Source organism: Bos javanicus, unplaced genomic scaffold (genome assembly GCF_032452875.1).
Source record: "Bos javanicus breed banteng unplaced genomic scaffold, ARS-OSU_banteng_1.0 tig00001600_1, whole genome shotgun sequence".
Taxonomy (NCBI): Eukaryota; Metazoa; Chordata; class Mammalia; order Artiodactyla; family Bovidae; genus Bos; species Bos javanicus.
In genome coordinates this window covers 394,681-421,603 of record NW_026893620.1, presented here as the reverse complement: position 1 = coordinate 421,603, position 26,923 = coordinate 394,681, and the positions used below count along the sequence as shown (strand labels likewise).

At 41.0% G+C, this 26,923-nt stretch overlaps 1 protein-coding gene across 4 annotated transcripts in view; it reads left to right on the top strand.

Moving 5' to 3' along the window:
• Nucleotides 1-26,923, top strand: part of LOC133243936 (ATP-binding cassette sub-family C member 4-like) — a 590,639-nt gene that overhangs the window by 262,924 nt on the left and 300,792 nt on the right. For 2 of the 4 annotated variants that reach the window (XM_061410638.1, XM_061410643.1), the window contains 6 exons: nucleotides 3,164-3,361; nucleotides 13,265-13,405; nucleotides 14,159-14,196; nucleotides 14,885-14,979; nucleotides 18,918-19,064; nucleotides 24,020-24,099. The exons of 1 other annotated variant lie outside the window; for it this stretch is intronic. In XM_061410638.1, coding sequence (XP_061266622.1) covers nucleotides 3,164-3,361; nucleotides 13,265-13,405; nucleotides 14,159-14,196; nucleotides 14,885-14,979; nucleotides 18,918-19,064; nucleotides 24,020-24,099 — 699 coding nt within the window. Of the gene's footprint in view, nucleotides 1-3,163; nucleotides 3,362-13,264; nucleotides 13,406-14,158; nucleotides 14,197-14,884; nucleotides 14,980-18,917; nucleotides 19,065-24,019; nucleotides 24,100-26,923 lie in introns of those variants that run through there. One more of the 4 variants, XM_061410644.1, reaches the window with a different exon arrangement.

Sequence of the window (26,923 nt, the reverse complement as noted above, 5' to 3'; positions counted from 1 at the left end):
CCTCTTCTCCCTCAGTTTTTTGCCCCCTTCTTCCCAGAGCTGGTGTTCATGCTTTGGAGGATGAACCTAAAGCCCTGTAGAAATGTCACTATTACACTCTAAGCCACATAAACCCTGAAGTGTATAAAAGTGCAACCACAGGGTTATTGAATCATCACTATTCTAATGAATTTTGTTAAGGATAATGCTGCAACTTTATTTAGAACTTTTTACTTTCCTCTTCCATGACTTAAGTCAAAGTATATCACTTAGAAATGAGAGATTCTAAGATCTGTTGGTATCCAGGTCATTGTCATACATAATTTGCCAGAAGAGCATCTTCCATTAACACCAGAAGTGAGGTTGGGTAGCTGAGCACCCAGGTCAGAGACGTCCTCTATGCTGGTGTCTCCAGTTGCTGGTCTCCCTGCCCAGGTCTCTATGTCTCCAATATGTGTGGGAACCTGTGTGGCAGGAGGACAAGGCCCTGCCTTCATGGGGCTCCTGTTCTTATGGGGAGGATGTGACAAAGAAGGTGACATTCTGGCCTCCCTGAGGAGCTGGTGCCTCATGGGGTCTGAGTGACATGAAGGTGGTGGCCACACAGTCACCAGGGGGAGGGGGTCTGAGGCAGAGGGTCCAAAAAGGAGTTGACATGGCAGGTTGGAGGAACGGCAGGAAGACCAGCGTGTCTGAGAGTGAACAGGGGGACGGGAGGGAGCTGGTCTCCGAGCAGTGGGCAATGGGTGGTTGTGGGATGGAAGCCATCGGATGGTCCAGAGCAGAGGAGGGATGTCATCTGATGTGGGAGTTAAGAGATTTCTCTGATGGTCACTGGAGCGGTGACAGAAGAAGCAGTTAGGAGTCTTAGTAAAGCTGAGACGACAGAAGTGTGGGCTCAGGCTAGAGATTCAGTTTCTAGAGCTGCCGTATCACAGCACCAGAAGCTAGGTGACAACAGGAGTCTATCATCTCCCTCTTCTGGAGGCTATTGGTCCCAAATCCAGGTGCTGGCAGGGCTGTGCTCCCCCTGAAGGCTCCAGGGAAGGATCAGCCTCTGATGTTCACGGGCCTTACTTGGTGTTCCTTGGCTTCCAGCTGCAGCGCTGTGGTCTCTGGCTCTAATGTCACATGGCCGTTGTCCCTGTGTCAGTCTGGGTCTCTTCTGTTCTCATAGTGACATCAGTCTTACTGGTTTTAGGGTCACCTTGCTCCAGTGTGACCTCATCTGAACTTGATTACATCTGCAATGACCCTGTATCCAAATAAGGTCATGTTCACAGGTGTCATGTTTGAGCACATCTTTTTGAGGAGGGGGCACCATCCAGTCCACAGCTCCTAGCATGGCTGGTGGTGGGGTGGAGATTAGTGAGAAGTGTTCAGACTTGGTGGTCGTTCGATGCTTCACTCTTTGGCTTGTTTGCCTCTGGATCTCATCACCTCTATCGTTAACCTCTGACTACTCCACAGGCCCTTGGTCAGATCCCTGACTTCTGAAAAGAATCTCTGCTGCAAGAAAGATTATTAAGATACAGAACCCCTGCCTCTCTAGAAGCAGTTCCATGTGTTAGTCCTTCTCCACTCCCTAGGAATGGGAGGAGGGGCTAAGGGTTCTCAAGCTCGAGAGCAGTTGATATCATGTGCAGAGTGGGTGATTCTAGTGTGTAAACTCCAATGTTCATAGTGTTATGAGTACAGGATCAGTGGTCAGGAGTATAACCTATTTTGCCCATCTCTAGATGTTTTGGGGTCCCCTTATTTCTTCTTTTGAGGATACTACCCCCAGTTTTAGTACTAAGAAAACAACTATTTGGCCACTGGTGAGCACCCCTGCCTGATTTGGGGTCTATCCTCACTGTTGGGTCCCTCTCTTCAGAGCAGATGGCTATCCCTTCATCACCCAGAATTGTCAGTGCTTGACTGTTGAGTGAAATTGCTGTCTTTGTACCACCAGTCATTTCATCATGCATATTACTGATTTGATGTGGTGAGTGGTGATTTCATTAAAGAGGTGTGTGAATTTTGCCTCCCAAGTGGAACAAGACACAATATATCCTGCATAATTTTCTAGTTCTGCAGTATCTGATGGTACCCAAAGGCTTCCCTACATTTCTCCCAGTGGACCCCCTCAGGGCAGAGGGTGAGAGGGGTCCAGTGAGGGTCCTGGCCGGCTCCTCCACCTGAGCTGCCTTAACCACAGCTGCTCTCATTTGATGTGTTTTGCATTCTGAGTTTTTTTTCCCCTGATGTTTTATTTGCTACTGAGTGAATCAGCTGAATCTGGTTTCATGCAGTCAGAAGATAGTGAAACATCTGTACATCATTTTATATGACTTTGTAAGGGAGGGAAACTGTGCAAGGATGTGTCACATGTGTTCAAAGAAAATGATTTGATTGGCTGTAGCTTAAGCAGTTGCCTGATTTGGGGAAGCCTAGTTGGCTGCTTGTGGTTGGTTGGTCCTAAGTTTTTTCTCGGATCTGAGTGCATTGATTCTGGCTTAGGTTTTGGTTTGTGGGCACAGACTGCCAAGGCCTTAGAGCCACCCCAGCCCAATGGCCTCCTTGTTTAATTACTTTATCAGGTGGAATATTGAATTTTCAGTTGGGAATTTGCTGAGTGTGTGGGGGCAGTTGTAGACCAAGGAGAGGCCTCTCACGGGTTTGCTGTCTGGGGCTGGTTCCTATTATCCCAGCCGGGCACATGATAGTGTGACAGTGACAGTGGTCAGTGAAGATTTCATGAGAGACTCTTACCTGTATGCAGATGTGCTTGTGCCCACCTCTGGACTAAGTATAAATTTCTTTCCTGGAATTGTCACACGAGGCTTCTGTCAATTTCCATGCTGTCTAAGAAGACTGTGCTGATTCTCCCATCAACCTCTGTACTTCTTCCTTCCCCAAATGCCCAGGGTAGTCATGTCAATGGCCTCCATTTTTGACACGAGCACACATTTCTTTCATATCCCTCAGCACCTACCATAGGGACAGGGTTTGGCAGAGAATGCAAAGCTCAGTTCTGTACTGAGTTGACTGAACTAGATTTCTCAACAAGAATTCTAGACCCAGGGATTTTTTTTTTTTTTCAAAAATCATAATTTAAAACCATATAACTTTTTTTATTAGTATTTAGGTTGGTTTAATATTATCAAATATAAATTAATTCTTCTCAACTTTTTAATTTTAGGGCAAAATGGTGGAAAGAGGAACTTACTCTGAGTTCCTGAAATCCAGGGTAGATATTTTTTCCCTTTTTGAGAAGGGCAATGAGCAGTCTGAACCATCTGCAGTTCCAGGAACTCCTACTGTGATCTCTGAGTCTTTGGTTCAGTCTCTCCAATCTCCCAGACCCTCATTGAAAGATGCGGCTCCAGAAGACCAAGAAGTGAGTTTCTCTTTCTGCAGTGTGCCCGGGTCTGTGTGCTCTTGGTGGTCTCATGGACCTTCAGTCTGCTCTGCTCATGACATCTTCATTTGTCCCAAAGTAGACCCTAACGTTCCCAAAGTCTTGTTCCACGGAATTGGTAGAGTTAGAAGAGCATGAGGGAAGCAAGCCTGCTTGGGGTTCCCCTTTGGGTGTAGGATGGAGAATCTTATGGAAACCAGAAGCGGGTGTATTGCTATGAATTTCTGGTTTTATGTGACTCACACTGATTGAGAACTCATCAGTTTACCCTACTTACATCCTATTCATGCTGGTGGCCCCCAGCTTCCCTTATGCATCCAAAGGCTTAATGTGAAGACCCCCTTAGACTGAGTCCTGCTGTTGCCACGTTAAATCAGCTACTTTTCCTATGTGTTGGAATACTCTAGCAACTGCATGTGACTGATGTAGTATTTTGCCTCGGTGTCAGATGGTTTGTGATAGGCCAGAGGTAATGTGTGCAAGGACCTGACACCTGGTACACACTTCAGTGTTAGTTCCTGTCCTCCTTTCTTACCTTTCAAGACTGAGAACCACATCTTATCAACCTTGAATCCCAGTGGCCAGGATAGAGGCAAGAGCATCCTAGCCTTCTGTGACTCTATAATGCATTCTAAGTCCTCCAGACAGAAATGCTGAAATGCACTAGATCTCCCTTAACATATTCCCTTGATAACCAAACCCTCAATATCCAAGCCCAGGAGCCTTGAATGATCCTGATAAGTATTCAGATTAGCTGTTCACTTTCTAAACTCAGGAATCACTCTCTGAAACTTAGGAACCAAATAGATTCAGATCATATGCTTGCAATGTGCTGTCCAAACTCATATTACTCCAACTCTCTCTTTGAACTCAGTTTACTGAATTTGGCTAATATTTTGAACCCCAAGTATGTTTCTTTCTTTTTTTCTCCAATTTTATTTTATTTTTAAACTTTACATAATTGTATTAGTTTTGCCAAATATCAAAATGAATCCGCCACAGGTATACATGTGTTCCCCATCCCGAACCCTCCTCCCTCCTCCCTCCCCATACCATCCCTCTGGGCCATCCCAGTGCACCAGCCCCAAGCATCCAGCATCATGCATCGAACCTGGACTGGCAACTCGTTTCCCACATGATACTTTACATGTTTCATTGCCATTCTCCCAAATCTTCCCACCCTCTCCCTCTCCCACAGAATCCATAAGACCGTTCTATACATCAGTGTCTCTTTTGCTGTCTCGTACACCGGGTTATTGTTACCATCTTTCTAAATTCCATATATATGCGTTAGTATACTGTATTTATGTTTTTCCTTCTGGCTTACTTCACTCTGTATAATAGGCTCCAGTTTCATCCACCTCATTAGAACTGATTCAAATGCATTCTTTTTAATGGCTGAGTAATACTCCATTGTGTATATGTACCACAGCTTTCTTATCCATTCATCTGCTGATGGACATCTAGGTTGCTTCCATGTCTTGGCTATTATAAACAGTGCTGCGATGAACATTGGGGTACACGTGTCTCTTTCCCTTCTGGTTTTCTCAGTGTGTATGCCCAGCAGTGGGATTGCTGGATCATAAGGCAGTTCTATTTCCAGTTTTTTAAGGAATCTCCACACTGTTCTCCATAGTGGCTGTACTAGTTTGCATTCCCACCAACAGTGTAAGAGGGTTCCCTTTTCTCCACATCCTCTCCAGCATTTATTATTTGTAGACTTTTGGATCGCAGCCATTCTGACTGGTGTGAAATGGTACCTCATAGTGGTTTTGATTTGCATTTCTCTGATAATGAGTGATGTTGAGCATCTTTTCTTGTGTTTGTTAGCCATCTGTATGTCTTTTTTGGAGAAATGTCTATTTAGTTCTTTGGCCCATTTTTTGATTGGGTCGTTTATTTTTCTGGAGTTGAGCTGTAGGAGTTGCTTGTATATTTTTGAGATTAGTTGTTTGTCAGTTGCTTCATTTGCTATTATTTTCTCCCATTCTGAAGGCTGTCTTTTCACCTTGCTAATAGTTTCCTTTGATGTGCAGAAGCTTTTAAGGTTAATTAGGTCCCATTTGTTTATTTTTGCTTTTATTTCCAATATTCTGGGAGGTGGGTCATAGAGGATCCTGCTGTGATGTATGTCGGAGAGTGTTTTGCCTATGTTCTCCTCTAGGAGTTTTATAGTTTCTGGTCTTACGTTTAGATCTTTAATCCATTTTGAGTTTATTTTTGTGTATGGTGTTAGAAAGTGGTCCAGTTTCATTCTTTTACAAGTGGTTGACCAGATTTCCCAGCACCACTTGTTAAAGAGATTGTCTTTAATCCATTGTATATTCTTGCCTCCTTTGTCGAAGATAAGGTGTCCATATGTGCGTGGATTTATCTCTGGGCTTTCTATTTTATTCCATTGATCAATATTTCTGTCTTTGTGCCAGTACCATACTGTCTTGATAACTGTGGCTTTGTAGTAGAGCCTGAAGTCAGGTAGGTTGATTCCTCCAGTTCCATTCTTCTTTCTCAAGATCGCTTTGGCTATTCGAGGTTTTTTGTATTTCCATACAAATTGTGAAATTATTTGTTCTAGCTCTGTGAAGAATACTGTTGGTAGCTTGATAGGGATTGCGTTGAATCTATAAATTGCTTTGGGTAGTATACTCATTTTCACTATATTGATTCTTCCAATCCATGAACATGGTATATTTCTCCATCTATTAGTGTCCTCTTTGATTTCTTTCACCAGAGTTTTATAGTTTTCTATATATAGGTCTTTAGTTTCTTTAGGTAGATATATTCCTAAGTATTTTATTCTTTTCGTTGCAATGGTGAATGGAATTGTTTCCTTAATTTCTCTTTCTGTTTTCTCATTATTAGTGTATAGGAATGCAAGGGATTTCTGTGTGTTGATTTTATATCCTGCAACTTTACTGTAGTCATTGATTATTTCTAGTAATTTTCTGGTGGACTCTTTAGGGTTTTCTATGTAGAGGATCATGTCATCTGCAAATAGTGAGAGTTTTACTTCTTCTTTTCCAATTTGGATTCCTTTTATTTCTTTTTCTGCTCTGATTGCTGTGGCCAAAACTTCCAAAACTATGTTGAATAGTAATGGTGAAAGTGGGCACCCTTGTCTTGTTCCTGACTTTAGAGGAAATGCTTTCAATTTTTCACCATTGAGGATAATGTTTGCTGTGGGTTTGTCATATATAGCTTTTATTATGTTGAGGTATGTTCCTTCTATTCCTGCTTTCTGGAGAGTTTTTATCATAAATGGATGTTGAATTTTGTCAAAGGCTTTCTCTGCATCTATTGAGATAATCATATGGTTTTTATTTTTCAATTTGTTAATGTGGTGTATTACATTGATTGATTTGCGGATATTGAAGAATCCTTGCATCCCTGGGATAAAGCCCACTTGATCATGGTGTATGATCTTTTTAATGTGTTGTTGGATTCTGATTGCTAGAATTTTGTTAAGGATTTTTGCATCTATGTTCATCAGTGATATTGGCCTGTAGTTTTCTTTTTTTGTGGGATCTTTGTCAGGTTTTGGTATTAGGGTGATGGTGGCCTCATAGAATGAGTTTGGAAGTTTACCTTCCTCTGCAATTTTCTGGAAGAGTTTGAGCAGGATAGGTGTTAGCTCTTCTCTAAATTTTTGGTAGAATTCAGCTGTGAAGCCGTCTGGACCGGGGCTTTTGTTTGCTGGAAGATTTTTGATTACAGTTTCAATTTCCATGCTTGTGATGGGTCTGTTAAGATTTTCTATTTCTTCCTGGTCCAGTTTTGGAAAGTTGTACTTTTCTAAGAATTTGTCCATTTCTTCCATGTTGTCCATTTTATTGGCATATAATTGTTGATAGTAGTCTCTTATGATCCTTTGTATTTCTGTGTTGTCTGTTGTGATCTCTCCATTTTCGTTTCTAATTTTGTTGATTTGATTTTTCTCCCTTTGTTTCTTGATGAGTCTGGCTAATGGTTTGTCAATTTTATTTATCCTTTCAAAGAACCAGCTTTTGGTTTTGTTGATTTTTGCTATGGTCTCTTTTGTTTCTTTTGCATTTATTTCTGCTCTAATTTTTAAGATTTCTTTCCTTCTACTAACCCTGGGGTTCTTCATTTCTTCCTTTTCTAGTTGCTTTAGGTGTAGAGTTAGGTTATTTATTTGACTTTTTTCTTGTTTCTTGAGGTGTGCCTGTATTGCTATGAACTTTCCCCTTAAGACTGCTTTTACCGTGTCCCACAGGTTTTGGGTTGTTGTGTTTTCATTTTCATTCGTTTCTATGCAAATTTTGATTTCTTTTTTGATTTCTTCTGTGATTTGTTGGTTATTCAGCAGCGTGTTGTTCAGCCTCCATATGTTGGAATTTTTAATAGTTTTTCTCCTGTAATTGAGATCTAATCTTACTGCATTGTGGTCAGAAAAAATGCTTGGAATGATTTCTATTTTTTTGAATTTACCAAGGCTAGCTTTATGGCCCAGGATGTGATCTATCCTGGAGAAGGTTCCATGTGCGCTTGAGAAAAAGGTGAAATTCATTGTTTTGGGGTGAAATGACCTATAGATATCAATTAGGTCTAACTGGTCTATTGTATCGTTTAAAGTTTGTGTTTCCTTGTTAATTTTCTGTTTAGTTGATCTATCCATAGGTGTAAGTGGGGTATTAAAGTCTCCCACTATTGTTGTGTTATTGTTAATTTCTCCTTTCATACTTGTTAGCATTTGTCTTACGTACTGTGGTGCTCCCGTGTTGGGTGCATATATATTTATAATTGTTATATCTTCTTCTTGGATTGATCCTTTGATCATTATGTAGTGACCTTCTTTGTCTCTTTTCACAGCCTTTGTTTTAAAGTCTATTTTATCTGATATGAGTATTGCTACTCCTGCTTTCTTTTGGTCCCTATTTGCATGGAAAATCTTTTTCCAGCCCTTCACTTTCAGTCTGTATGTGTCCCCTGTTTTGAGGTGGGTCTCTTGTAGACAACATATGTAGGGGTCTTGTTTTTGTATCCATTCAGCCAGTCTTTGTCTTTTGGTTGGGGCATTCAACCCATTTACATTTAAGGTAATTACTGATAAGTATGTTCCCGTTGCCATTTACTTTATTGTTTTGGGTTCGAGTTTATACACCGTTTTTGTGTTTCTTGTCTAGAGAATATCCTTTAGTATTTGTTGGAGAGCTGGTTTGGTGGTGCAGAATTCTCTCAGCTTTTGCTTGTCTGAAAAGCTTTTGATTTCTCCTTCATACTTGAATGAGATCCTTGCTGGGTACAATAATCTGGGCTGTAGGTTATTTTCTTTCATCATTTTAAGTATGTCTTGCCATTCCCTCCTGGCTTGAAGAGTTTCTATTGAAAGATCAGCTGTTATCCTTATGGGAATTCCCTTGTGTGTTATTTGTTGTTTTTCCCTTGCTGCTTTTAATATTTGTTCTTTGTGTTTGATCTTTGTTAATTTGATTAATATGTGTCTTGGGGTGATTCTCCTTGGGTTTATCCTGTTTGGTACTCTCTGGGTTTCTTGGACTTGGGTGATTATTTCCTTCCCCATTTTAGGGAAGTTTTCCACTATTATCTCCTCAAGTATTTTCTCATGGTCTTTCTTTTTGTCTTCTTCTTCTGGAACCCCTATGATTCGAATGTTGTAGCGTTTAATATTGTCCTGGAGGTCTCTGAGATTGTCCTCATTTCTTTTAATTCGTTTTTCTTTTATCCTCTCTGATTCATTTATTTCTACCATTCTATCTTCTAATTCACTAATCCTGTCTTCTGCCTCTGTTATTCTACTATTTGTTGCCTCCAGAGTGTTTTTAATTTCACTTATTGCATTATTCATTATATATTGACTCTTTTTTATTTCTTCTAGGTCCTTGTTAAACCTTTCTTGCATCTTCTCAATCCTTGTCTCCAGGCTATTTATCTGTGATTCCATTTTAGTTTCAAGATTTTGGATCAATTTCACTATCATTATTCGGAATTCTTTATCAGGTAGATTCCCTATCTCTTCCTCTTTTGTTTGGTTTGGTGGGCATTTATCCTGTTCCTTTATCTGCTGAGTATTCCTCTGTCTCTTCATCTTGTTTAAATTGCTGAGTTTGGGGTGTCCTTTCTGTATTCTGGCAGTTTGTGGAGTTCTCTTTATTGTGGCGTTTCCTCACTGTGTATGGGTTTGTACAGGTGGCTTGTCAAGGTTTCCTGCTTAGGGAAGCTTGTGTCGGTGTTCTGGTGGGTGGAGCTGTATTTCTTCTCTCTGGAGTGCAATGAAATGTCCAGTAATGAGTTATGAGATGTCTATAGTTTTGGGGTGACTTTGGGCAGCCTGTATCTTGAAGCTCAGGGCTGTGTTCCTTTGTTGCTGGAGAATTTGCTTGGTATGTCTTGCCCTGGAACTTATTGGCCCTTGTGTGGTGCTTGGTTTCAGTGTCGGTATGGGGGCATTTGATGAGCTCCTGTCAATGAATGTGCCTTGGAGTCAGGAGTTCCCTGGAGTCAGGGTTTGGACTTAAGTCTCCTGCTTCTGATTATCGGTCTTATTTTTACAGTAGTTTCAAAACTTCTCCTTCTATACAGCACCATTGATAAAACATCTACATTAAAGATGATAAGTTTCTCTACAGTGAGGGTCACTCAGAGAGGTTCACAGGGTTACATGGAGAAGAGAAGAGGGAGGAGGGAGTTAGAGGTGACCCAAATGAGATGAGGTGAATCAATAGTGGAGAGAGTGGGCTAGCCAGTAGTCACTTCCTTATGTGCACTCCACAACTCGACCACTCAGAGATGTTCACGGGGTTATACAGAGAAGAGAAGAAGGAGGAAGGTAACAGAGGTGGCCAGAAGGATAAAAGGGGGAATGAAAAGGAGGGAGACAGATCCAGCCAGTAATCAGTTCCCTAAGTGTTCTCCACCGTCTGGAACACACAGAAATTCACAGAGTTGGGTAGAGTAGAGAGGGGTTAGGGAGGAGACACAGGCGACCTGGTGGAGAAAAAGGAGGGTCCAAAGGGAGAGAGAGCAGTCAAGCCAGTAATCTCACTCCCTAGTGAAAAATGGGTCCTGAAGATTGGGTCCTTATAGGTACAAAATTGGTAACAAATACATAAAAGCAAAAATTAAAAATCTAGAGTAGAGTTTGGAATTTCAAAAATACGATGTTAAAGAAAAGAAGAAGGAAAAGAAAGAGAGAAAGAACGAACAAACAAAAACAAACAAGGTCGCGAAAATTATAGAGAAAGTACAGGTACAAAATTGATAACTAATACCAGAAAGCGAAAATTAAAAATCTAGAGTAGAGTTTGGAATTTCAAAAATACGATGTTAAAGAAAAGAAGAAGGAAAAGAAAGAGAGAAAAAACGAACAAACAAAAACAAACAAGGTCGCGAAAATTATAAAGAAAGTACAAGTATAAAATTGATAACTAATACCAGAAAGCAAAAATTAAAAATCTAGAGTAGAGTTTGGAATTTCAAAAATACAATGTTAAAAAAAAAAAAAAAAAATAAGAAAAATAAAGAGAGAAAACAAACAAATACGAACAATGTCACAAAAATTATAAAGAAAATACAGGTACAAAATTGATATCAAATACCAAAAAGCATAAATTAAAAATCTAGAGTAAAGTTTGGAATTTCAGATATACAATGTTATATAAAAGAAGAAGAGAAAGAAACAGAAGAAGAAGAAAAAAAAAAAGTCACAGAAATTATATAAAAAAAAAACTATAGGTACAAAATTGATAACATATACCAAAAAGCGAAAATTAAAAATCTAGAGTAGAGTTTAGAATTTCAAAAATATAATGTTAAAGAAAAGAAGAAAAAAACAAAAACAAACAAAAAAAACAAGGTCAAAAAATTATAAAATACATATATATGAAGTTTGCTGAAGAAGAAAAAAATAGGGTCTTTTTTTTTTTTTTTTTTGCAAAGTAATAGGATATAAAGGTGAAAATTAAAGGAACAATAGAGGACTTAAATTTTTTTTTTTTTAATTAAAAAAAAAAAGAAAGAATGATCGTAAAAATAATAAAAATATATCTAGGACTTTTTTTTTTTTTTTTTTTTGTGGGTGTTGTGGGTTCAGTTCATTTTTGGCTAGTTCCTTGGTCAGATTTATATTTCTCAAGATCTATAGGCCCCTTCCTATGTAGTCCGTAGTAACCACAGGGTTTTGATCTATTGCCTGTAGCTTCCAAGGCGTTTCCCTCTGTTATATCTTCTTCTGTTTGCTAGTCTCTTCAGTATCTGGTTTCCGCCCTGACTCAAAGGGCACGGTGGAGGACACTTTTTTTTTTTTTTTTTTTTTTAGGGTTACTTGTTCAGTCGCGCTGTGGGGAGGGAGGGAGGGATGCTGCAAACAAATAACACTGGCGTGGGCTCGCAGTGCCTCAGCCACCCTGGGTCTGCCCCCGCTCACGGCGCGTGTAGCCTCCCTGTCCACACTGCTCGGACTCTAGGTTGTTCCGCCGGGAACAATCCGAGGCTGGCCCTGGGCTGCATGCACCTCCCAGGTCCAAGCCGCTCAGGTTCAGGCACTCGGGTAGTCCCCAGAGGCGCAGACTCAGTTGGGCCTGCGTTTTGTGCTCTTCCCAGGTCCGAGCGCCAATTTGCTCTTCCCAGGCGAGCGCCAATGCTGCGACTTATCGCCTCCCTGCCACTCGGTTATCTGGATGTAAAACCGGCGCACCTTCTCAGGCAGATGTTGACCGTCCAGACCCCCAAGAAGTTTTAGTTAGCAAAGAAGCCTGCTTACAGTTTTATAGATAATGTCTCTCTGGGGCTGCGATTGCCCCCTTCCGGCTCTGGCTGCCTGTCACCGGAGGGGGAAGGTCTGCAGCCGGCTATCTCTGTTCAGTCCTTTGTTCCGTGCGCGGGCCTGGCGGTCTTAGGTTAGGGCTGGCTTTTCGCGTGGTAGGTATCCCACAGTCTGGTTTGCTAGCCCAAATTATTTCGCTCAGATAGCGCTCAGGGTATTCAGGCCAGATTCTTACTCTCAGCGATGCAGCCCACGCCGCGCCTCCCTGCCCAGCCCCGGTTTGCTAATGGCGGATGCAGGCGTCTGCGCTGCTTCTCTGCTGGGGGAGTTACCGTAGGGCTCGCAATCTGCGAGTTTTAAATTGTTTATTTATTTTTTCTCCCTGTTATGTTGCCCTCTGTGCTTCCAAAGCTCGGCACAGATTCGGCAGTGAGAAGGTTTCCTGATGTTTGGAAACGTTTCTCTTTTTAAGATTCCCTTCCCGGGACGGAACTCCGTCCCTCCCTCTTTGTCTCTTTTTTTTTTGTTTTTAATATTTTTTCCTACCTCCTTTCGAAGAGTTGGGTTGCTTTTCTGGGTGCCTGATGTCCTCTGCCGGCATTCAGAAGTTGTTTTGTGGAATTTACTCGACGTTTAAATGCTCTTTTGATGAATTTGTGGGGGAGAAAGTGTTCTCCCCGTCCTACTCCTCCGCCATCTTGGCTCCTCCTAGCCCCAAGTATGTTTCTATCATTGAATGACACAGTCATCTAGAGGGATACATTATCTCCATATCATTTTTTATGTTATTTTAGAGCAAGTTTCTGCATTTATACATTAATTGATTTTGTTGTGTGCCAGAGTCATGATCTATTTTAAGCAAAGCCACCCAACGGTTAATAACCTCATGTGAATGACCTTTGATTATTTCTCATACATTCCTACGAGTGGGATGGCTGGGTCCAGGGGTAAAAGCGTATGTGATTTGGCCAGATATTCCCACACCCTTCTCCATAGGAGATGGACCATCCTGCACTCCTAACAGTGTATGAAATGTGTCTGTTTCCCAAAGCTTCGCGGTGGAGGACATTGTTGAACTCTTGAAATTTGGGGTTCATTATTTAAAATTTCATCTCTCACTGCCATTTTTCCCCTTCCAGTCTGAGAATATACAGGTTACACTACCTCTAGAGGACCACTTGGGAGGAAAAGTTGGTTTTAAGACCTATAAGAATTACTTCACAGGTGGTGCTGACTGGCTTGTCATCATCTTCCTTATTCTAGTAAACATCGCAGCTCAGGTACGTAAGGGTGTTTATTTTGGTTTGTGCACTCAGTTTTATATTTACATACTACTTATACTGTACTTTAGAATTATTTTTAAATATGTGTATTAGGAGATTTATCTCAAAAACTTGGCTCATGCAATTGTGGGATCTAGCTTGGTGAATGTGAAATCAGCAAGGCAGGCCTGTAGGCTGGAACCTCAGGCAGGAACTGACCCTGCAGTCTTGAAGCAAAATTTCTTCCTCCTCCAGGAAGCCTCAGGTTTTGCTCTTCAGGCCTTTGACTGGACGAGGCCACTGCAGTGTGGAGGATGATCTCCTCTACTGAAGTTCTGATGACGGATGAAACATCATCCACAAAATACCTTCATGGCAACATCTGGATGGGTGTTTGGTTGAATCACTGGAGACTGGCCCAGCCAAGCTGACACCGGAACTGACCATCACTGTACCTGTCAAGCTTTTTGCTTTGCAAAATCCCAACATTTGTACTGTTATTACTGCCTTTTGCAGTCCACTTGGATATACATTGAAGTACATTATATTTGGGGAGCAATGTCTTCTAGGGAAAAGGGGGTTTCTTTTAAGGATATTAACTCGTAAGATGCCCTCCCCTGACCTGTGATCATCTGGGGCATGGGGCTTGGCACAGACCTGAGCCGGAAGGACCGTCTCCATATTCTGGAGCTTTTCTGTCCCCCATCCTAGTAAGCGGGGTGTGAGGCTCAGTGATGTCAGTGTGTGAGTGACTGCTGTTTCCTGCTCCAGGTTGCCTATGTCCTGCAGGATTGGTGGCTTGCATTCTGGTGAGTGATTCCTGGTCTGACCCAAAGTACTGTGAAATCTACACAAAACCTCACTTTCCCACAGAGTCATGGGAGAGATGGGGCTAGATCAGCCTCCTCTTCTGACCCTCACGTAGGTTCCCTGAAGAAAAATGAAAGTTCCTGCAGGTGGTGTGTGATCCCCCTGTGGTCTCTCCCCATGTCCCGCCCTTCAGCAGCTTCTTCACAGACAATTTTTTTTTTTGGAACTTTTAATATTGTATTGGGCTATGGCAAATCAACAATATTGTGATAGTTTCATTTGAGCAGCGAAGGGATGCAGCCATACATATACAAGTATCCATTCTCCCCCAAACTTCCCTCCCATCCAGGCTGCCACATAACATTGGGCAGAGTTCCATGTGCTGTACAGTAAGCCCTTGTTGGTTACCTGTTTACATATAGAAGTGTGTGCGTGGCCATCCAAACTCTCTAACTATTCTTCCCCTCAGCAACTAAAAGTTCATTTTCTAAGTCTGTCTTCACAAATACTTTTGAAAACTGAAAATCGTGATTCAGATTTTTAGATGGAGACATACACAGGGCCTTGTGGGCTGGGAAACACTTTTCAGCATAAAATGCATTTCTTGAATTGAGGTAATTGTTTGTGATATTTATGTAAATTCTAAGTGTATCTATAGTGTAATATTTTTTATTTCCTGTTCCATAGGGCGAATGTACAAAGTGACCTGTATTCTGGGGTATTAGTAAAAGAAGATGAATTTATAGTGTTTGTTCTGAACTGGTACTTAGGAGTTTATTCAGGTAAAGTTGAGTCATCTGCTCTATAATACAAGCGTTTAAGGTGTGTATTACAATGAGTCTGTGTGAGCAATGTAAGACATTCAGTAATGTCTTAACAAATGAAGTGTCTGAATCACATTTACTCTGTGAATTAATAAGAATAATTATTTTAAAGATCTACCAAAAGAAAAGAGGTTGAATGAAGACTCTTAATTTGCTCCATACTGGATTTTGGTAGTTAAACCAGGATTGCATATTGAGAAAATCAGCCACTAGAAATACGTAGCTATTGTCTATTCTAATAGTTGCTTTTGCTAAATCTTATATCCTTATAAGAATGACCAAGGGGATTAGAAATGTATCCCCACCCTGTGGTTCAGTTATTCCAATTCCATCTAAATAAACTCTGGCTTTTTTTTTTTTTCTCTGCTTTTTTTTTTTTTTAATTTTACTTTATTTTTAAACTTTACATAATTATATTAGTTTTGCCAAATATCAAAATGAATCTGCCACAGGTATACATAACACTGATGTGGCAGCTGAATTGAAAAACATACATGATGGAATATATATTGCCAAAATTATCCCCTCTCTATATAGCATTGTGAGTTGAAGAGGTGTTTGGAGGGCTCTTTTAATTTTTGTATGTATAGTACTGATTTATGTCATGATAAGACCACCTGACCTGCCTCTTGAGAAATTTGTATGCAGGTCAGGAAGCAACAGTTAGAACTGGACATGGAACAACAGACTGGTTCCAAATAGGAAAAGGAGTACATCAAGGCTGTATATTGTCACTCTGCTTATTTAACTTATATGCAGAGTACATCATGAGAAATGCTGGGCTGGAAGAAGCACAAGCTGGAATCAAGATTGCCGGGAAAAATATCAATAACCTCAGATATGCAGACGACACCACCCTTATGGCACAAAGTGAAGAGGAACTACAAAACCTCTTGATAAAAGTGAAAGTTCAGAGTGAAAAAGTTGGCTTAAAACTCAACATTCAGAAAACGAAGATCATGGCATCTGGTCCCATCACTTCATGGGAAATAGATGGGGAAACAGTGGAAACAGTGTCAGACTTTATTTATTGGGCTCCAAAATCACTGCAGATGGTGACTGCAGCCATGAAATTAAAAGACGCTTACTCCTTGGAAGGAAAGTTATGACCAACCTAGATAGCATATTGAAAAGCAGAGACATTACTTTGTCAACAAAGGTCCATCTAGTCAAGGCTATGGTTTTTCTAATGCTCATGTATGGATGTGAGAGAGTTGGATTGTGAAGAGGGCTGAGAGCCGAAGAACTGATACTTTTGAACTGTGGTGTTGGAGAAGACTCTTGAGAGTCCCTTGGACTGAAAGGAGATCCAACCAGTCCATTCTGAAGGAGATCAGCCCTGGGATTTCTTTGAAAGTAATGATGCTAAATCTGAAACTCCAGTACTTTGGCCACCTCATGCGAAGAGTTGACTCATTGGAAAAGACTCTGATGCTAGGAGGGATTGGGGGCAGGAGGAGAAGGGGACAATAGAGGATGAGATGGCTGGATGGCATCACTGACTTGATGGACGTGAGTCTGAGTGAACTCCGGGAGTTGGTGATGGACAGGGAGGCCTGGTGTGCTGCGATTCATGGGGTCGCAAAGAGTCGGACATGCCTGAGCGACTGAACTGAACTGAACTGAAGACATAAATTTAAATGATTATAGTTATTTACAAATGCTTTAGGGTTCTATAAAATAGTGAGAGGTTAGATCATCTTGTTTAGATTATCTCATGTCAATATAAATCTTGTAGTTTCTTGCAGTTCAATTATTTAAGAGATTATCCACTTGAAACTTAATATGGTCTTTTCACACTCTTTATAGCTACATGGGAATAGAAGTAGCTACTTTATTTTTAATATTTTAATTTTTATTATAGTTGCTTTCCAATGTTGTGTTAGTTTCTATGGTACAGCCAAGTGAACTAGTTGAACATGTATCGTCTCTTTGGATTTCCTTCCCATTTAGGTTGCCACAGAGCATTAAGTAGAGCTCCCTGTGCTACACAGTAGGTTCTTAAAAAGCTACTTTCAGTTCAGCTCAGTTCAGTCGCTCAGTCATGTCTGACTCTTTGCAACCCCATGAATCGCAGCACACCAGGCCTCCCTGTCCATCACCAACTCCCAGAGTTCACTCAAATTCATGTCCATCAAGTCAGTGATGCCATCCAGCCGTCTCATCCTCTGTCGTTCCCTTTTCTTCCTGCTCCCAACCCCTACCAGCATCAGAGCCTTTTCCAATGAGTCAGCTCTTCACATGAGGTGGCCAAAGTATGAGGTGGAATTTCAGCTTTAGCATCATTCCTTCCAAAGAAAACCCAGGGCTGATCTCCTTTAGAATGGACTGGTTGGATCTCCTTGCAGTCCAAGGGACTCTCAAGAGTCTTCTCCAACACCGCAGTTCAAAAGCATCAATTCTTTGGCACTCAGCTTTCTTCACAATCCAACTCTCACATCCATACATGACCACTAGAAAAACCATAGCTTTGGCTAGATGGACCTTTGTTGTCAAAGTAATGTCTCTGCTTTTCAATATGCTATCTAGATTGGTCGTAACTTTTCTTCCAAGGAGCAAGCGTCTTTTAATATCATGGCTTCAGTCACCATCTGCAGTGATTGTGGAGCCCCCAAAAATAATGTCTGCCACTGTTTCCCCATTTATTTCCCATGAAGTGATGGGACCAGATGCCATGATCTTCATTTTCTGAATGTTGAGCTTTAAGCCAACTTTTTCAATCTCCTCTTTCACTTTCATCAAGAGGCTTTTTAGTTCCTCTTCACTTTCTGCCACAAGGGTGGTGTCATCTGCATATTTCAGGTTATTGATATTTCTCCCGGCAATCTTGATTCCAGCTTGTGCTTCTTCCAGCACAGCGTTTCTCATGATGTACTCTGCATAAAAGTTAAATAAGCAGGGTGACAATATACAACCTTGACGTACTCCTTTTCCTATTTGGAACCAGTCTGTTGTTCCATGTCCAGTTCTAACTGTTGCTTCCTGACCTGCATATAGGTTTCTCAAGAAGCAGGTCAGGTGGTCTGGTATTCCCATCTCTTTCAGAATTTTCCACAGTTTATTGTGATCCACACATTCGTAGTAAATTTCCTTGTAAATTACAAGGAAATGATAGATCATTTCTTCTTTTCCCTGTTAATTCATGTGCTGGTAGCAAAGCATTGGAGAAGGGAATGGCAACCCATTCCAGTATTCTTGCCTGGAGAATTCCATGGATAGAGAAACCTGGGGTCTACAGTCCGTGGACTTGCAAAGAGTATGACAGGACTGAGCACCTAATATGTTCACTTTCACCAAAGCATACCTTACTTTTAGATTATGGGACATGTTGTAAGGGATGGTATGGGGAGGGAGGAGGGAGGAGGGTTTGGGTGGGGAACACATGTATACCTGTGGCGGATTCATTTTGATATTTGGCAAAACTAATACAATTATGTAAAGTTTAAAAATAAAATAAAATTAGAAAAAAAAAGAAATGTGGAGAAAAGAAGATTAGCTACTTGTATAATTATCTTTATTTTCAGTTTTATTAGAACTTGTAATTGAATTAGGCAAGCCTAAAATAAAACTGCAGTTTACACATTTTCCCCCCCTGTTGTTTCTATTTAGTGAGAGGAAAACAGTGACTTTTATATTTTTCTTTTTTTAATATTAATCTATTTATTCTAATTGGAGTTTAATTACTTTACAATAAAGCATTAAACTCTTACAGAATCTACTTTATATATTTATATATATATATATGTTTTGTATTTTGTATTCTATATATGTAAATATCTATACAATTTTTACTTATAGAATGAAATACATAGTATCTTTTTAAACTGCCTGCTGTGCTCTAGCATGATTGAGGATAAGATGGAGATCTTGTGCTGAGTGATGTTTCTTTATTTCAGGGTTAACTGTGTCTACTGTCCTTTTTGGCATCACAAAGTCTCTGTTGATATTCTACATCCTTGTTAATTCTTCACTTACTTTGCACAACAGAATGTTGGAGACCATTTTAAGAGCTCCAGTATTGTTCTTCCATAGAAATCCAATAGGTAAGTCAGATACTCAAGTTTCTTAGTGAATATGTCTTGTTAACACATTTAGTGCCTGATTACATTTTCATATTTGAAAATTGAAGAGATGCTTGGAAGAAAATCACTGTGTCTGTTTATTCATTTTCTACAAAAAGCTTCATTGGTAATTTTTCCTACCAGAGAAAATGTGAATAGAGGAGCATATAAGCTTTTATTCCAATTTATTCATACCTGTAAAAGTACATGAATGTTTACTTTACAGGATGATTTAGGAGTCCATTTGTTATGTGGCATATGAAACATCCAACATATGATGAAAACGTGTTGAAATATGTTTTTGACTAGTTTTGAAACGTTGGCTGTGTTACATAGTGGTAAGCTAACTAGGAAATACCTTCTTCCAGGAATGTCTGTACAGAAGACAGGCTGTATGTTTCTCTCTTTCATTGTCCATCCATTTCTGGGACCACAGAGCTCTGATATGTGCTCATATTTTGAGTTTTACCTAAATGGTAATGTAAAATTAATTAAAATACAAGATCAGTGAAATGTAAGCATCCTCTTCAATAAAATTAACTGTCTAGTTTTACAATGGACTTGTGGTTACATTAAAGATGGCTTGTGGTATGTAGCAGGTGGACTTCAGTATTAAGTAAGAGTGTTCCTGAAGGTTTCCCAGTGGTTGCTTCTTGTACCCTGAGGCCTTTGATCTGTCTTGCTTTGTTTGGAAGGTAGCCTCTTGACCTGGGTTCCTATGAAGAATTAGTTGATCAGAGCACATGCCTACTCTGTTCAGTTGCTTAGACTTGTGCTGAGGCCCAGGGTGGCTTTGTTTTTGCAGGTCAATATTGGCAGGGCCTGATGAGGCAGGGATGTGACTGGAGGGAGGACAGTAGCCTTGGCCTGGCCATCAACTAGCTGTGCGATCAAGGCCAAAGTAGGTAGATACTACTGGGCAGGAAAATCTCCAGGCAGGGTGTTGTCATACTTATAAGTATGGACTCAGGAGCCAAATTCCTGGGTACAGTCCTAGTGCTAGTTACTAATGCTGCTGCTGCTGCTAAGTTGCTTCAGTCGTGTCCGACTCTGTGCGACCCCATAGACGGCAGCCTACTAGGCTCCTCGGTCCCTGGGATTCTCCAGGCAAGAATACTGGAGTGGGGTGCCAAGCCTTCTCCAATGCATGAAAGTCAAAAGTGAAAGTGAAAGTGAAGTCCCTCAGTTGTGTCCGACTCTTAGCAACCTCATGGACTGCTGCCTACCAGGCTCCTCCGTCCATGGGATTTTCTAGGCAAGAGTACTGGAGTGGGGTGCCATTGCCTTCTCCAAGTGCTAGTTACTAATAGTAATAGCCAATTATAGTTATATTAATACTTATATGCTAGTTATTTAATTTCTCTGTATCTCAATTTTCTTACCTATAAAATGAAGATATTGTTCATACACTTACCAGTATCTTGATGTTGTGGGCATTAAGCAGGTTAATACATTCACAACACTTAGGACAGGCTCAGTGCCCAGTGAACCTCAATGAGGATGTCAACATGGTGTCTGGGAACGTCTCTCCTGTGAAATGGGAATGACCACTGCCCTTCCTGTTTCACAAGGCTGTTGTGAGGATTAAATAAGACTGTTTAAGGCAGCATCTTGTACAGATTTATTCAACAGTTCAGTTCAGTTGCTCAGTCATATCCAACTCTTTGAGACCCCATCGACTGCAGTGTGCCAGGCTTCCCTGTCCATCTTCCCTGCCCAACTCCCAGAGCTTACTCAAATACATGTCCATCGAGTCAGTGATTCCATCCAACCATCTAATCCTCTGTCATCCTCTTCTCCTCCCACTTTCAGTCTTTCCCAGCATCAGGGTCTTTTCCAATGAGTCAGTTCTCCATATCAGGTGGCCAAAGTATTGGAGTTTCAGCTTCAGCATCAGCCCTTCCTGAATATTCAGAACTGATTTCCTTTAGGATGAACTTGTTAGATCTCCTTGCAGTCCAGGGGACTCTCAAGAGTCTTCTCCAACACCACAGTTCAAAAGCATCAATCTTAGGTGCTCAGCTTTCTTTATAGTCCATGTATAGTAGCCACACATGACCACTGGAAAAGCCATAGCTTTGACCTGATGGGCCTTTGTTGGCAAAGTGATGTCTCTGCTTTTTAATATGCTGTCTAGGTTGGTCATAGATTTTCTTCCAAGGAGCAATCATCTTTTAATTTCATGGCTTTAGTCACCATCTGAAGTGATTTTGGGAGCCCCCAAAATAGTCTGTCACTGTTTCCATTGTTTCCCTATCTCTTTGCCATGAAGTGGCAGGACCAGATGCCATGAACTTAGTTTTATGAATTGAGTTTTAAGTCAACTTTTTAAACACATGTTTTTTAGTTCAGGCATTATGAGGAGCACAAGATGGCCAACTGCAGAGGCACACACAGATTTCATCTTATTATGAAGCTGGAGTGAGAAAGTGATTGAAAGAGTCTTTGCTATTATGGCTATGATGTTGCTCTACTTTTCCTGTTAATATGAAAACTACAGTTGTAATTTTGGGAGCATCGAGTGGGACTGAGTTTGAGAACATTTTTAACCAGGATCTCGATGACCTGTAGGCATCTCCAGATTCTGATTTATTATTCAAGGATTTGGAACAAAGTTTAAATCTTTAAGGCCACTAATCCAAGAGCAGCAGGCATACACAGTGTGTATCTTGTCTTCCCCTCCTGCATCTACCATCAGAACTTCATTGCTTCAAGAAAATAGAAGCGCAAATAAGTACTGCAAAGATAGGCTCAAAGGTTTAGGGGCATCGGTTTTTTACTCTTTTAGCAGTGTATTATACTGAACTCTTCCCTGTGTTTATTTTCAAAAGTAGAATTTGTAATAGATTGTTTATGGTGGACTTTGTTTGTGATATATGATGGCATGAAGAGAAAACCACACAGAGGTATTACTTGGTATTACTTGTTACCAAGTTTAAGCTCACTCTGCTTGCCTCACAAGGCTGGTAAGTCTTACAGACAATGTGTTATGGCAAAGAATAATGACTTTATTTGGAAACCTGGCAGACTGAGAAGATGGTAGACTAATGTGTCAAAATAACTATCTTATTTGGGTCTGGATGCCTGGTTCTTTTATAGAACAGAGAGGAGAGGAGGCAAGGAAATAATGTCAAAAGGCCATTTATCTTGTACAATAAGAGGGTATTTGTTCATTTTGTCTTTTCTGCATCCATTCACAGTTGGTGAGAGTCAGATTGTCTCCCTGTGAGCTGAAAAAAAGCCACTTTAACCTTCATGCAGAGGGGCAGGGTTCCTTGACCAAAGCAATGAATAGCAATGGTCAAAGAAACAGATCCAGCATGGAGTCAAAATTGGCTCCTCCCTGTTATAGTTCCTTTGATGTGCACCTCCCCTGTCTGGGACCAGTGTCCTGTTCTTTCTTATCCTGAGTCTCCCCAGGGAGCACCCTTTCAGGGGTGGCTGCAGCATCCTTTGTTTACTGATGTGACAAGTGACATTTTTAATTTATACCAGATATTTACCAGAAATTCCCATATTTTATTCTGCAGCCTTAAGGATATACTATTATTGTGGATTCTGAGAAGGGAAATAAAATCAATCTTAATCATTTAGTAATTTTTCTGTTTTCCTGTCTACATCCCGTTGGTCTTCTTAGATGCTTATTCACAAGTCTGTGCTTTTCACACCCAGTACTCCTCTGAAAATAATGACTTATTACCTGACTAGTAAGCTCACAACTGGGAAATGGCCACAATCCCTAATTTCCCAAAATGTGAGGTGCTGTGAGCCATCTGGAGGGAAAAAAGAAGTTACAGAGAGGTTATAATTTTGTTGATTTAAAGAGTATCACTTGGGGAAACTGATCTTGATAATTAAAGCCAAATTGGTGTGACAGTTAGGATTAACTTAGGTATTTTGCAACTGTTTGTTTGCCAATTTAGCTCTTGGAGTGAGTCTTAGATGGGATGGATCTAAGGGGAGGGAAATTCTCAAATCCACCAACCCTTCCAGATACTGCCACAAGATTCCCCCATTCTTTTAAAAATCAGAGCTCAATTTCAATTCCCCACCCACTGCCATTTGGTGGTATTTTTGTTTCTCTTTAGGTATCATCCTATTTTGTCTTTCTTTTTACCACTGACATTGGCTTATTTCATATGAATTTGTAATATATTAAATTTATTCTTGTTTTACCGCTAGTCATGTCTGACTCTTTTGTAGTCCTATGAACTGTAGCCTGCCAGGCTACTCTGTCCATGGGATTTCCCAGGAAAGAATACTGGAGTGAGTTGACATTTCTTCCTCCAGGGGATCTACCTGACCTTGGGATTGAACCCCTGTCTCTTATGTCTCCTGCATTGGCAGGCAGATTCTTTAGCACTGAGCCCCTAGGGAAGCCCAATACATTAAATATTTAATGGTTCTTAGTCACTCAGTTGTATCCAACTCTTCATGACCCCATGGACTGGCCTGCCAGCTCTGCTGTCCATGGGAATTCTCCAGGCAAGAAAAATGGAGTGGGTTTCCATTTCCTTCTCCAGAAAGTACTTAATACATGTACTTTATTTTTTTTTTTTTAAGATTTATTGATTTATTTTTAGTTGCATTGGGTCTTTGTTGCTGCATGTGGGCTTTCTCTAGTTACAGCGAGCAAGGGTTACTCCTCATTGCAGTGCCTGGGCTTCACACTATGGTCACTTTTTATGTTGCAGAGCTCAGGCTCTAGGCACATAGGCTTCAGTAGTTGTGGTGCACAGGATTAATTGTTCTGCGGCATGTGGAATCTTCCTGGACCAGGGATTGAACACATGTCCCCTGCACTGGAGACACTGTACCACCAAGGAATTCCCTAAATATATATTCTTCAAAATTATTGTTTTGATTTGTTCATGAATTGTTTCTCTTAAAGTTCCTATCTGAGGAAATGAGTAATTTCTCATATCCTGTTCTTTCAGGAAGAATTTTAAATCGTTTCTCCAAAGACATTGGGCATATGGATGACTTGCTGCCTCTGATATTTCAAGATTTCATCCAGGTAACGTAATAGTCGTGTCAGAGTTTTCACAGGGAATAGCAGAGTGCCTGTTTCTCAAGGCCTTCTCACAGGGGCTAAGGATGGTCTTTCAGCCTGGCAATGCATCCTGCTTTCTTCAGTAAAGGTCATGTTTGTGAGAGAAAGGTGCAGGTGTGATTGAGAGGCTGAGTTAACAGGAGAGACACCTGGGGCAGGAGTGGCTACACAGTCATGTCAAGGTTGGTCTGAACAGCAGCATGCTGGTTAAGTGGTTCTCCTCTGCCTTCCAGGTGTCTGGCGTGGATTCCCTTTACTGTGAGCACATTTCATAATATAGAAATAATCACCTCTCATGGAAAGATAGCCTAGATTAACTAAATTATGCTTTGTATTGGGCTTCCCAGCTGGCTTAGTGGTAAAGAATTCACCTGCCAATGCAGGAGATGCAAGAGATATGGATTTGATCCCTGAGTTAGAAGATGTCCTAGAGAAGGGAATGGTGATCCACTTCAGTATTCTTGCCTAGAAAATTCCACAGATAGAGGAGCCTGGCAGACTATAGTCCAGGGGGCTGCAAGAGTCATACACAACTGAGCACGAGCACTATGCTTTGTATTACCACAGAGGACAAATATTTAGTGCAGCATTTAATTTGGATAAAGCCATGTGTGGTTATTACAAAGCAAAGATTGGGTAAAAATAAGGTGAGAATAATACTTTAACAAGGACAATGTTGTTGTTTAGTCACTAAGTTGTGTACAGCTCTTTTGTGACCGCATAGACTGCAGCTTACCAGGTTCCTCCATCAGTGGGATTTCTCAGGCAAGAATACTAGAGTGGGTTGCCATTTCCTTGTCCAGGGGATATTCCTGATCCAGAGATCAAGCTTGTGTCTCTGGCGTCTCCTTCACTGCAGGTAGATTCTTACCACTGAGCCACATGGGAAGTCCAAAAAGGACAATAGAGAGCGCTTATTGAAGATACAAAGGCTTTAAGCCAGTAATTTGATTACGAGACCAAAGTCATCTCAGAAAATGGTTTTTGGTTTTGTAGGCAGTTTTGCTTTTCATAAACTGATTACTCTGTCTTGCTAAGCTGCTGCTAAGTTGCTTCAGTTGTGTCCGACTCTGTGCAACCCCATACGGAGCCCACCAGGCTCCCCCATCCCTGGGATTCTCCAGGCAAGAATACTGGAGTGGGTTGCCATTTCCTTCTAAGGTGTCTTGAAAAAGAAAAGAGAGAAAGACTTACAGAAATACCTTCTACCCAGCCTGTTTGTCTGTGAACTTGAGAGTCTAAGGAATGATGTTAGGTCATCTCAGCTCTCATTGTCACATTCAGTATTGTTGCCGTTATGGAGTGTTTTTTTCTTTTTTTTCTGTTATTCCGTCTACTTATCAGTGATTAAGCCTGTGGGGAATTTACTTTTTCTTTCCAAGTGTTAATTTTGGAAATGAAATACATGTGTCCAAAGCTGCACACAGAAATGCAGCAATGAACAGTGCAGCAGTGTCCTACAGACAGTGCAGCCAGTGGGCAAGACTTCCACTGTCACCAGTGAGAACTAAGCTGAGACTCGGAGGCAGAGGGCTTTTCCTGCGAAGATGTCTGATTGTTTTCTTTTCTTCTGCAAACTTATTTTATAAATGTGCCCTTCTGGGTTTAGCTACATAATTTATCCCTGGAAACAATTTTTCCCTGAAAATAGTGTCATGTTTTGACAGTGATTGTGAATTCCTTTGAAAGGATTTTGTGAAAGGTTCTGTTTCTTTGCTACAGTAAGCTAGGCCAAGGTTGGGTTTCTACTGTGTGCTTAGCATATGGTTTGTTAGTCCTCATAATCAAAATTTGTCACATATTTTTGCATGGCATATAGAGGGACAGGGATAGATGCTACCTGATTTCAGTAGGAAATATTCTCATTAAAGAGGAAAGAAAATTCTAGTCCAGCTGATTTCCATTCCCTCCTCTACCACTTGTAGTTCAATTATCTTCAAGTTTGGTGGAGGCATCCTGTAGTTCATTAGAAGTAAGAGTCTGCTCTTTGATAGAGAGGCCTGGGATGAGCATGGAGCTTATGTATTCTTCACTGAGCAAGTAGTTAAATCTCTGAAGATGGATAATATTGCCAAGAGAGAGGGAAGCATTTTAGGAGCCAAAATCAGAAGCTTAGGGAAGGCTTGATATTCAAAGAGAAGCAGAGAGAGCAGGGAAGTACAGAAGACACATAATGAACAGCAAGGATGAGAGGAGGAGATACAGTGGAGACCCAAGGAAGACAGGTCTGTTTAGTGCAAACGAGAAGGTGAGTCCACGGAAATTTGTTGATTGATTTGGAATCAGGAGGTGTCTGGTGTCCTGCGGAGCAGGTTTCAGATGGGAAGAGTTAGAGAGCAAAGGGCTGCAAATCCAGGAGGTGTGGAGGGAGTTGAGGTGAAGACAGGCTACTCCTGGAAGGAGTTTGAATTAATCAGAAGAGAGGCCCATCTGGATGTAGGGTCTGAGGAGATGTTGCTGGTTGTTTGAGATTTTAGTTTCTGAGAGGGGAGTATGAGCAATGGTGGGTGGTTTTTTCCCTCTCTTCCCTCTTTCCTTAAACAAACAGGGATTAGAGTTGAGGCCATGAGGTACAGGGGTGAGTCAGGCATGAAGCCCTGTCCTATGGGCCAGACATTGTCCTTCCAGTCCCCCAGGGAAGGAGGACGTTCAGAGACTCACCCCTTGATGACTTTGGAATCCTAATTGTGGGAGCTCTGTGGAGGAAGTCTTGGAAGGAAAACTAAATGTGGGGGCTGGAGGCAGTTAGGGAACCTAGTCCAGGGGCAGCCAGAGCTTCTAGGAGGTG